The following is a 12,542-nucleotide window of genomic DNA, read 5'->3' as shown; positions in this document are numbered from 1 at the left end:
CATTTGTTTTGAGCGTGATGATGTAAGACAGGACTAAAAAAGGAAGTTCAATAGCCAATAGCTTCCCTCGCGTTGTATTTGGTCCATGAGACCAGCATACAGACGAACGGTTTTCCCGATATGAATTGAGTCCGTTGGACAGATTTGAAACATGTTCTATTTCTAGGTCCGTCGGATTTTTGTTTTCTTTTTTATGAAAAATGATCGGATTAGCCCACACACAATTGGATTGTCCGACGGACTGATTCCGGACAGTCCGGTCGCGTGTATACGGCATAACAGGCGATTACAGGACATGAAGGTAGATCTCTAAAAAAGGACCTGAACATCTTTCTACAACCTGACCACAAGCATTAGAGATTACCTCTTTCTTAATTTTCTGGAGATGCTGTGATTAGTACAGGACATAAGGAGAAATCTCTCCAGTGGGGACAGACAGCTGTAAATATCTGAAACCATTTCTAATGCTTCTATATTTCTGGAAGCAAACCGCATGCGAGGGTCATCAGAGCACAGTAAAACGTGGTAACCAATAGAAACTAACTAAAAATCAAGTTGTTTCACCAATTCAAGTGTTAGAAACTGGTTACAATATGTCTGCACAAAACTATTAAAGAGCTGAACTCCAGGTTAAGTTATTTTTGTCCAAATACAACAGACATGTGTATTCTTCATTGAATTGTGGTGTTATTTGTATTTATTCCAAATCTGTGCAGTAATCCAGTATGAAGCAGCCTCCAGTCAATGTAACTCTTTGCCCTTGTACACACGATCGGACATTCCGACAACAAAATCCATCGGATTGTGTCCGAAACTTGTGTTGCATACACACGGTCGGACAAAGTTGTTGGAAAATCCGATCGTACGCAACCTGATGACGTTATTTTGTTAGGACGGGACTACGTTCAGGCTAGTAGCCAATAGCTTTGGTCTAGGAATTTGATCTGAGCATGTGTGGTACTTTGTCGGATCGGGATTCTCTACACACGATCGGACAAAGTCCGATCGGATCACATTGTTGTAAAGTTTTATAGCCCAGCTCTAAAACTTTGTCTGTCGGATATTCCGATGGAAACAGTCCGATGGAGCCCACACACAGTCGGATTATCCGACAACACGGTCCGATCAGACATTTTCCGTCGGAATGTCCGACCGTGTGTACAAGGGCTTTCATTGTGCAGGGTGACTGGTCTTGTATCCACCCCCTTCTGTAGTTTTCTGTGGGTGGCCTGCAGTGGTAGAAACTAGTAGGTTAACCAGCTCTGACCTCTGCACAGGCTATGTATAGCACATTGATGGTGTCACTGCTACATCTACAAGTAAATATCCTAGTTTGAAAAGGCATGTGGTTAAATATCCCTTGCAGCTAATGAGAAATATATTTTAGAGAAGTATTTTTTTGCATGCCCATCTCTAAAAAATTTACTTTAATATCCCTCACTAAAAAAAGACTTGGGAAAACGCAACATTTCTTTTGTTCTCTCCCTGATTTTTTAGCCTATTCTCTTTGGGCCAGGTTTTTTTTACCCCTGCTGTGTCCCCAAATTAACACTCAGATGCAGTACAAGAAAAAGGAACTTTTATTTTCAGAGTCTTATGAGAAGTCACCTTAGCTTTGAGCTCATCACCAAAGTTGGAATCATTAAACTCAACAAATCGGAAGAAGAGTGCTCTCTTCTGGGCGATGCTGTACGTCTTGGGAATCTCTTCCTCCATATACTCCTTCAGGAAGGTCATGTTGCATAGAAAACGTCCAGTAAAAGCTCGAAGGAGCTGGAAAAGCAGTTCAATGTCCCCAAAGTTGCGTCTGCGCAAATGAAAACAGCACAACTCATTAGACCTGTCAGCACATTATACGGTCAGCTTTATATAATCTTTGTCACCACACATCTGCAGACACTTACTTGCAGTAGCTGAGAAGACAGTAGGCCAGAAGTTTGGGTTCTTTCCAGTTTGTTGCCACCATGTTGTCTTTCCTATGTCGCTCTTGAAAGGCATCGCTCACCCACACACGTCTTAAATGACTTACCAATGAATGCTGGTTAGCCAACCAGTTTTCATCATTCTTTACTATAATGCTGATTATCTAGACGACAAAAGGAAAATTAAGTAAATTGTCCTTTACTTGAATGAACTCTCAACAGTACAGATGAATAGTAAAAAGCCAACATTCACAGTTAACAGAGCCGTCGGGTTATCCTATGTGAATCAAATTTATTTATATTTTAACTAGTCGCTCATCACTTGATGAAATACAACTCCCAGCATGGCCTAGCAGCAATGACATGCTTAATTTTCACCTATTATACCACTAACAACATATCATTCAGGTTGAAATAGGAAAGAGGTTTGTAAGTGGAGAGTGGTCATACACACTATAAGCCAATTGTACATTCCCAGTACAATCTCCTTCACATTTACCAACACAATGTAATACAAGGACAAACCTAAACGCTCCATTCCTTTTCTAATAGCACAGGCCCTTACATTACATTTTGCTAGAGCTGTATGAGATTGTACAATTGTATTGTGTACGGTAAGCTTTACATAGACCCCATGCCCAAACAATCCTAGGTATAAACCTTAAAAGGACAACTCAAATCCAGAGGAAAATTGCCAGTAAACTTTGAATGGCAAAAAAAAATCATGTAATTATGAATCATGTTTACTAACATGTGATTTGTCACAAATTCATTCACAAAAATGGATTCAAGGAAGCATACATTTGTGATTTGTTTTTAACAGAAGGAAAAAGATTTGTGATTTAATTCTTTCCAAATTAGCAAATCAATTTACTTAAAAGAGAAGTATAGGGTTTTTTTTCCTGCTAATCATACTTGCCTATGTGGATGCAGCATCAGACCCATGTTGCAGCTGTCCCTCGAACATCGCTAATGGCTCGGTTCTCACTCTTCCCAGAGTGGAGAGATGCAGCCGGTCAGTCAGCATCACTCCTGCTCTGCTTCTCTGCGCTCATTGGAGCGATGAGCTGTGGAGTGGCAGGGAGCTGTCATCTCAGCTGCTCGCTGAGACTGCCATCAGTCAAAGTAGCCGGGAGCTCCAGACTTGGGAAGTCGGGATGACGTGCTGCCTCAACTGATGGCAGTGACGTCAAAGAGCAGACTTCAGCAGAGATAGGTCTGAAAACAGGTCACAGAAGTGCAAAACGAACTGCACTCCTGTGACCCAGAGGAGAAGCCCAGCCTAAAAAGCACAGGCTGGACTTCATCTTTAGTACTGGCCTTTGAAAGTCCATTCTAATACCTGCTTTTAGGTTCACTCGTTACACTTGGGTGTGCAGAGTATTAGTTGAGATTACAGAGTCTGCCGTGGCTAGTGCTGCCCTAAGTAGAATCATGTGGTTGTTCTAGAATATAGACTTATTAACTTTTTTCTTGTTCCCTAAAAACCCAGATTTGTTTTTGTCTTAGTCATTTTTTTGACATTGAAAAGCTTAAAGCACACTTACAGTTATAAAAAGGATACCCTGGAAATCTCCACATACTATTCCTGCAGCTCTTACAAGTTTCTCAACTGAAGTCAATGGTAACAGACATGGGAGATAGGGAAAGGAAGAAAGGAAATGTCCAAATATTCTTTGCTCGAACCTTAATGAATGGCTCCGAGTGGAATATTATATGCCCTTGATATAAACATGCCACACTTACCTTGATGGCCTGAAACTGCAAGTCAAGCCGCATCGTTGTAGTACTGGTACTGGGAGAACCAGGCCTCACCGTGGCTTGTGTCACACCAGGCATTAGCAGGGTAATAAAACGGTTTGGATTAGCAGCCAGCACATCTCGCAATGGTTTGGCATCTTTGTGCTTTAAGAAGCTCTGTGGAGGTGAGAAGTAAAAATTCACCTGGTTATACTGTGGTCTGAATCCCTACAAACATTTTTATCTCATATTAGCAACTTGTCCCCAGACAGGCAGTTGGCAATGCTAACAGTAAGAGGGGAGCAGAGAAGCAATAGCCAATGAGTCCCTTCTAGTCTCTCTCATGGTATTCACATCTGTGCAAGATTTATAATGATGGTCTCTTAGCAGTCAGCAGGAACACACATGTAGAGATGGCAATATGGCGATAAGAGATCACAGTTCCACCCCAGAGACCTGTGATAGGTCTGCTAAATGCAGCTGCATTGGATTTATGATGCACGGATTAAAGATAAAAAGGAAAGCTTCTACTGTACACCACTTTGACCATAGTTTCACTTTGTAACAAATGGTTTCAATGCCTAGATTGTGAGGGCAAACACCACTTACCTTGGCTAGTAAGAGCATTCCCTACTGGTTACTAAAGCAGCCATCATTAAAGAATGGGATAAAGGGTGAAGAGGCTTAGCACCAAGGGAGAGGGTTTAGGGTCAAAGTCAAGAATTGAAGCCCTCAAAACGTGAACCTAAGTTAAAAAAAGATTCCAACACACTATTCCCAATGCATACAGTCCTGTAAAAATGGCTGCATATATACAGTACGTGGGTGCTAAAGCACCCACCAGCTGGAACCGTAAATAGTCAGAGCGAGAAAATGTCACCAGTACACCACGAATCTCCAGAATGGGTCCAAAGCTTTATTCAATAATCACAACGTTAAAGAAAATGGCAACATTTCCGAGCCTCACAGGACCCCTTTATCAGGCGACACATGCCTGATGAAGGGGTCATGCCGGACTCCAAAACTTTGCCATTTGCTGATGTGATTGCTGAATAAAGCTTTGGACCTATTCTGGAGAAACATGATGTGCTGGTGACATTTTCTAAAATGAAAGACACAAACAAGGCGTTTAGGGCTACCAAAAGGTAATACAGGCGCATTGCACAGGAGACTAACTTTTAGAGGTTAATTTACACTTCTGTGTCTTGGTATGCGGTTATTTGATTTTCATTAAAAAGCACCTTTCATAAAGATTAATTGAAATAGACCTATAGTGCAGAATGTTAAACATAACCTTAAAAGACTAAAAATAAATAAAAGTAGATGCCAACAATACTTGCTGGGCAGAGCTATTTAAAGAAAACCACCTATTTAGAGATCAGTGAAAGTTAAAAAAAGTTACCAACAGCAGAGTTTGGTAAAACCATGAACAAGAGCAGTGTGAAGGAACTGAGCAGAAAATAACTTCCCCATTATAAAATAAAAAGAAAACATAAAAAGCTAGTCGTTTTCACAGGAAAAACTGAAACTTTACCATAAACATTCGACTCCACTGCGGATCATTCAGTGTAGCTTCCATCATGAAAAGCTCCACAGTTTGAGATGGGTGCCTGGTTAAGAACTTTATCAAAGGCTCTCTAAATGGACTTCCAGCCTGAAGATGTAAGAGATTAAGTTAAAGAAAAGACCACACAGAACAAAAATCCCAGACCTCTGCTTTAACCCCACGAAATAGCTATCTGACAAGTACTATGCCACAGCAGGCACAACGAGCAGTAAAAGGTAGATCTGCATTTTTAATGTAAACACTGACATGATCATGAAGTAACAATGAAGTTTCTGCTCACTGTCTGTGTGTCGTAGTCAGTAAAAAAAAAAAATATAAAAAAAAAAAACGTGGCTTTAGATGCACAAAGGGTTAAAACCATCAGTATAATGGTTTTGGTTTTCAGCATTGGGCTTAAAGGGGATCTTCAGTCCTCCACCAAAAATAAAAAATAAATCAGCAGCTACAAATACAGTAGCTGCCGACTTTAAAAAAACGCAACAAAAAAAAAACACCTACCTGGTCAGGGATCCAGAGCCATCCTCACCTGGACCAGTTCTTGCTGGTTTTCAGGTCCTCCGGCGGCATATTTAGTTAGGGAATCCGGCTGTGACTCAATGCAGCTTCACAGCCGGCTTCCCGCCGTGCTTTGTGAAAAAGAGAAGAGGTGGGGGATGGGCAAATTTCCACTTGGATCGCCTAGGAGATCTGAGCAGAAGTGGGAGCGGGTACCTGTCAAAACTAGGTACCCACTCCCGGGGGAAGAAGTGTGGGTTTGGGGGGGGGGAAATGGAACCTCCCCATTTGGGTGAAGTGCTGCTATAAGGTTCAGTGGAATCCAGTTTAAGGCTTTCATTGCTGAAAAGTAATAAATAAGAGCCAAGTATACATGCTCTGACCTCTTATCCCAATTTCATCAATGGAGAAGAAAAAAATTTTTTTTAGTGAACACAATGTACAATCTTCCCCTTCTTCATTTGGAAATGGTTCGAGGCTGGGATCCAGCCTGAATATGCACCTAATTTCCAGTGGAATATGTATGAATGAATAGAAGCAGGTGTTTTATCCAGATTGAATGCAATTGCGCCAAACCAAGCTGATCTGTAAAATGGCTTTATGTATTTAGGTTACAAAAACACTCACCTTTCTGTAACAGTGGCAGCCATTTCAGCTATTCAGAAATTAGATTCATGCCTGTGACTACTGAAGCCACAAAAACAGGGGCTTCTACCAGTGTGTAGACAACCAAAAACCTAAAAACCAACATACCTCAATTAGCATAGCCCGTTCAGTCTTCATTACAACCTCCAACAGTGGCTTAACTAAAGTCTGAGGAGCAGCCGGAATAAGGTGAAAGAGATTGATAATTGCTGAACAAATCTTCATTTCCTGTATAAAAGAAAATAACTCAAGATAAAAAAAAATAAAAAAAAGTTGCCAAAACAAATTTTAAAATAGGTGTTCAAAAGAGGAAAACGTTCCTGCTGTCCACAGCAACCACATTTAGGTGCATCATAGGAGAATAATGGGGGAACTCTCATTACATGTTATGGATAGCAAAAACATCACTTTGTTTAATCATTTTAATAAATCAGGCCTAACATGGTGCTGAAACCACCATCTTCCCAACAGGTTAAATAAGCCACAATGGTAATATTCAGAATACGTAAAAAAAATAAAAAAAAACTGATGGCTTTTAGCTACATGCAAACCCCTCGGCTGCAAATGTTCTATTCCGCTCAAATTATGTTTGCAGAAATCTGGCCGCTGATGATGGGATAAGGGAATACAGGCTCTCCACTGACCAAAATTGGATTTTGTTAAACAGCCTTCTCTAAAGGAGATGGACAATGTTTGAACATGATTACAATGTATGAAAATTCACCAAGGAAATTAAAGAAAAGCCAGGACAAAAACGGCTCAGAGGGCTTCACAAGCAGGAATTTTGGAAAATATCCTGAACTTTCAGGATGACTGTTAAAGCCAAGTGTACTATTTAGTGTTGGAGGATGCCACTGGCCAACTCCTGTAAACAGCACTAGCTCTGGACAGAAGAGTACCCTGGCACAAAAACTTATTAGGAGTCAAGAAGTGACGGCCTTCATCACCGATTTGTAGGTGTGACAGGTTAACAGCTTTCTAGAAGGGTTTCCTTTGTTAGTTATTAGATATAAAAAAAAATTCCCCCCAAGTTGGTGTTCAACGTTCATATTTTACTAGTCCTCCTAACTGGGGGATGTACAAATAAAGCTTGAAGCCGAAAAAGGAACAGTTACCAATTCCAATGTAGAATGAAATAGGAGATCTAATTAGTTACTATGGGCATCAAATTCACTTTCCGTCCAGTTTCAGCTTTCACAAAACGAGCTCAGAGACATAGTTGGTGTGTTTCTTCCAAATGCAAATCACAAAAAGGGGCATTTGCTATGATTTTCATTCACCGATTGCCACAACATTTTCTTAATTAGAAGATTGTGTATTGCTGGGATTGCCCGCCACTGCTGCACTGTGTAATTAATCATGGCCAATTGAACAAGCACTGTGCGATCAGTTGCAGACAATCATGGTAACACGCGATAATCCAATGTTCGAAATTCACTAGCGTTGAGTTAATAGCACATACCCACATGACCACTATATCAGACCATTTCAACGTGGGACAGATGATCACAGCAAACCTGCCTGCGCAGTTTGGGCGGCTCAACAGACCTTAAGGACCTGTTCACATCTGCACATGTGCATTTTAACCATCATCAATGTACATTTTACATGCATCTTTGTAGGCTTTTTTCGTTTGAGGGGCCTCCTAGGTGCACGCCAACACATTTAAGAAAATTTATAAAACCACATATTTACATGAATGGTGTCTGTATACATACATTTTAAGCATTGTTGTGTGTTGAAGGGACAACAGATATCAATGAAAGTGCATATAAAATTGCATAAAGTCAACAAGTGCTAGCTCTGGACGCACACGCTTAGGCCCTTGCACAACTGACTATGAAGAATTCAAAAATATTTAATACCTAAAAAGAACCAAGACATAGATGGGGGGGGGGGGGAAACCTGACAGATTATAACTAGTAGTGGCTGGTGCTTTTTTTTTTTTTTTTTTGAGTGACAGCAAACCAACCTGGCCCTCTCGTGTCTACACTCTCCCCCCCCAAATCGATCGCTCCCGCCGGCCACCCGCCAGCCCTGCACTTAGCCCATCCAGGTCGACGCTTTGGGGGCTTCCCCCGAGTCCCGGTGGTCACTTCTCCTCCCGGCCAATCAGGACCAGCTCCCTGATTGGCTGGGGGGAGAAGCAGGAAGATATTAGCAAATATTAATTTGCTAATGTCACACGAGCGGGTGGGCTTGGGGTGCACCCCGAGCCCACACTTTTTGAAGCCAATTAGAGCCTTAGGCTCTAATCACGTGCTTCAAAAAAAAGTAAATAAATAAAAACCCCATTGAAATCTTTGGTGGCCGGGCACATGGATTGGGGGGGCGGCGCCCCTTATGACCGGCTGCCATTGATTATAACCCTCTCTTACTCTATCCAAAATGCCTATAGTTCTACCTTAACTTGGCTTAGGGAGTCATCTGAAAGCTGGCAGCTGCTTCCGTGTTAATTGCCTACTAGCTTCTGAGACTACAGAACTCTGTATAATAACAGATCTTGGAGTAAGCCCTGGTTCACATTGATGCTACTTTGAAATCGTGCTACTTCACATGAAGTAGAAGGTCAGCGTGATTTCAGGTGCTACTAGGCCGTCATCTGTGCCACTTTATATACAGATGTCTATGCAAGTCGCACCCGACATCACAAAAAATAGCTTTGGACCCTTCCCCCCTTTGGGAAATGCTTATAAAACATAATCAACTGAAATCTACAAAGCTTTTTAAACCCTAGTTATACAAATAAGCCATGCAGGTTATTAACAGCTATTTTATGCAACTGGCGCCACAAACATTAAAATGACTTGACACACAACAATAACAATTGAAAAGGTACAAAAGCACACAATCTCTTACACAACACAATATATACATTTTGGATCAGTGACCCTCGTACCTGTCCTTGTGCATCCTTAACATGCTTACCAGACCCACTTGTACTATCAAACAAGCAAAGGTAGGAGTTTTAATTAGGCGATTGCTGTTTAGCATAAGGCAACAAGATGGTTCTAAAGTGTGCCTATTACCCTGCTTTCAGTCTGGTTCATTGTAAGGTGAAGGGTGCCTAATCAAAAGAAATCAGCAGGAGAGTTGGAAATCCTCTCTCCCATGTATAGGAGCACAGAAAGGCCTTATTCTTGCAGTTCCCGGATTGCAATAATTACAGATTGCAGCGCCACCTGATGGATATCTGGGATGATGCTATTTTCATGAAATATAATAACTCTATGGGAACAGGGGAAAGGTGCTCAGCATTTCATGAATCTATAGTGGCTTAACCATGGACTGTCCCTTTTAAAATGTGGGAGTTTCATTCGCGATTCTAGGAACGAGCCAAACAAATTCAGATGCTAGCATGCAAGTGTAGGTAATCTGAACACTTGACTCTCAGAGAAGAAAGAAAAGAAAATAAAAAAAGGGTAACGCGACACTTGAATGTTTTCAGTCTATTGGCTGGCGTCTGGCATTAATACAGCCAAGTAATTGAACCCTACCGGGTTCATTTGGCCAACAAAAAGATGTCTGTCGGTCTGTAGTCTGATTAAAGTAAAAAAAGAAATTGAGCTATTTACATGTGTTTGGTGCTGAAGCCAAGTATCTGTATATACAGCAGCACTATACACAGGCTTCAATTAACCACAATAGAGACACCAGTTCAGTCCTGCTTACCTGCAGTGAACAGAGCTCATGCAAAAGTGATTTGGGCACACTAGAGAACACCCATCTACACTTACCTTTAAAACCCCTCTGTGATTGGGGATCTGGTAAACCGAGTAATTTACAAACTTGAAACAAAAAGGAAAAATGAAGCATTCATCAATAGCAACATTCGGATGTTGGCTTACAAGTTCTAGCAAACATTAAAAAGAAAAAGCGTGACCCATACTGGATGCTATGAGCAATGCCCTCATTTTTTCTCCCAGCTAGTCTATAGGAATAAGCCCAAATGTCAAGGACACCAAGGAACAAGTCTGAGGATACTGTTGAAGGCAATGTAAAAAAAAAATACAATAGACCATGACGACACAACTTCTTTACAGCTCCAATTCTCACCTCTACCCCTTCCATGGCAGGCTGGACCAAAAAAAGATGACAGTAAGAATTTAAAGAGTGTGGGTGTGTACTATACATTAAAGCACCAGCCTTCAGCCATTGTTTTTTTCTCCAAGACACCCACACCTGCATAGAAGCTCCGAGTATTTGATTTTATTATTTCCAAGTAACATTTTATATAACGGATAAAATGACTCCAGAGAGACTCACAGTATATTACAGTAAACCAACATACCACAAAACACACAAACAATAATGAATCAATAAGCAAGCATTGAGCCATTGAAGCCATCAGGAGTCATCTGTTATCCAGGTATAAACCTGACATCTCACTGGTTGATATGGCTTACAGCACTTTGCAATCCCCACCACTTTTTTTTGCATTGCCTCAGTGTTTAATAAACTTGGAAAAAAAGAGTGAGCTGCTGAGATTAAAGAGCAATAATTACATGTGTATTAAACTCATAGCAATGAGTTACTGGGGAGATGAATTAACGTAACCGTCACAAACATGAGCCATTCACACTGGCTTTGACAGGAAATCGCTTCAACTTCTGGTCGGATCACAGTGGTTAACCCCTCCTTCCCCCCACAGCCTTCTGGGACACGTCACAGGTCCCAGAAAGCTTTGGGGCCAGTCACAAAGCACAGTTCAGCTTGAGCATGAGCAGTGGGAAGCCGGCTGTGAAACTGCAAGCTTTCCAAAGAAAGCTTGCTAGAGCCTAAACACAAAGTTGGCTGATGAGCTGGCTCAGGTGAGGACCACGTTGGATCCCTGGACAGGTAAGCTTCCTATTATTAAGAGTCAGCAGCTATACCATTTGTAGTTGCTGACTTTAAATTTTTTGTTTCTAGGTTAAAGAATCACTTTAAGCTAAAAAGCACTGAGGGTTATTCTCCAATGTGATGGTTGGTTGCCCTGACCAAGAGTAGGGTGAGAGGGTGGAGGCCAAGCTCGATAGTTACAGGAAAAATTTGCATACAACTTAATCTGCTTACATCACTGAATCTTCTCATTCTAGTTTTTCGGTCATCTTCACTGAAAGCAAAAATTGCAATTCTTTTCGAAAAAAAAATTTTTAAGATTGAAATCGCCGCAACTACGTATAAATTCCAGAAATAAACTGGGTAATAGGTGAACACTCACAACAATCATTTGTGCAAAATAAAGTGTCAGATGAAAACATACAATAATCAATAGATCCAGTGCTAGTATGTGGTATCATGAGGTCAATAGAGATCAAGTGATTAAGTACCAACCAAGAAGAAGAAAAAAAAATGTATATAAACAAAATATCAGTGAATTATTTGAGAATAATTGAATCAACCTCAATGCATATTATCACAATATAAAGTTCATCAATGATGAATGTCATAATGTACTCTTCCACATAAATATCAAATAAATCCCAAAGGCATAGATGGCGATGTTCCCGTACAGTTAAAACACCCAGTACTGTGCTTCCACCACCAAGGGAGAGGGGTAGGTACTCTTACCATAGGTCGTGGACACACGCCAGCGTTGGTGTGCCAAACGAGCATGTATGGACACCCAGTAATGGAAAGATACAGGCACGCGATCTCAGCAGTGGGATAGGCAAAACGAACCAGAAGCCAGGAGGCAACCACAATCTCCTAATCTTGTGTGGTATCATTAAAGATTTTTCTCCAGCAGTAGGTAAAAGAATATCATAGACAACAAAAAGGAAGCCTTCCACATGGCTTAGATCAAGAAACGTATGGATTAATAAAAAAGGTACAAACCTCATTTAAGAGTGTGCTTTAAAAAAAAGAATTCATAAAATTGGCGCAATGTGCATAGCTTAAGCAGACATAAAACCAACGCGCTTCGTCCTATGGGACTTCTACTGGGGCATGGGTCTGCTCGTCCACACTACGCTTTATATAGTAAAATGATAATTAGACCATAAATGGAAGCTGAATGTAAAACCACCATAGAGGACAGCGTGCGTGCATCACCTCGCTCTGATACACCAATCGCGGGGAGGAAACGTCAGAATCCCATCATCACAAGGCCAGGGGTGCATGTATCGCCTCGTTCTGGTACACCAAGTGCGAGCGTGAGATTGTGGCATCATGATTTCCGGCGTGCATCT

At 41.2% G+C, this 12,542-nt stretch overlaps 1 protein-coding gene across 3 annotated transcripts in view; it reads right to left on the bottom strand.

The window, feature by feature from the left end:
- Window positions 1–12,542, bottom strand: part of TRRAP (transformation/transcription domain associated protein) — a 252,953-nt gene that overhangs the window by 148,489 nt on the left and 91,922 nt on the right. For 2 of the 3 annotated variants that reach the window (XM_077449049.1, XM_077449048.1), the window contains exons 32-37: window positions 10,426–10,446; window positions 6,478–6,597; window positions 5,197–5,316; window positions 3,669–3,839; window positions 1,905–2,086; window positions 1,609–1,807 (exon numbers count right to left, since the gene is read on the bottom strand). In XM_077449049.1, coding sequence (XP_077305175.1) covers window positions 1,609–1,807; window positions 1,905–2,086; window positions 3,669–3,839; window positions 5,197–5,316; window positions 6,478–6,597; window positions 10,426–10,446 — 813 coding nt within the window. The remainder of the gene's footprint in view (window positions 1–1,608; window positions 1,808–1,904; window positions 2,087–3,668; window positions 3,840–5,196; window positions 5,317–6,477; window positions 6,598–10,425; window positions 10,447–12,542) is intronic. The other variant, XM_077449050.1, reaches the window with a different exon arrangement.

The sequence above is a fragment of the Lithobates pipiens genome, unplaced genomic scaffold (genome assembly GCF_037356315.1).
Source record: "Lithobates pipiens isolate NorthernLeopardFrog02 unplaced genomic scaffold, aLitPip1_a1.2 Scaffold_22, whole genome shotgun sequence".
Classification (NCBI taxonomy): Eukaryota; Metazoa; Chordata; class Amphibia; order Anura; family Ranidae; genus Lithobates; species Lithobates pipiens.
This window is presented reverse-complemented; position numbering and strand designations above follow the sequence as displayed.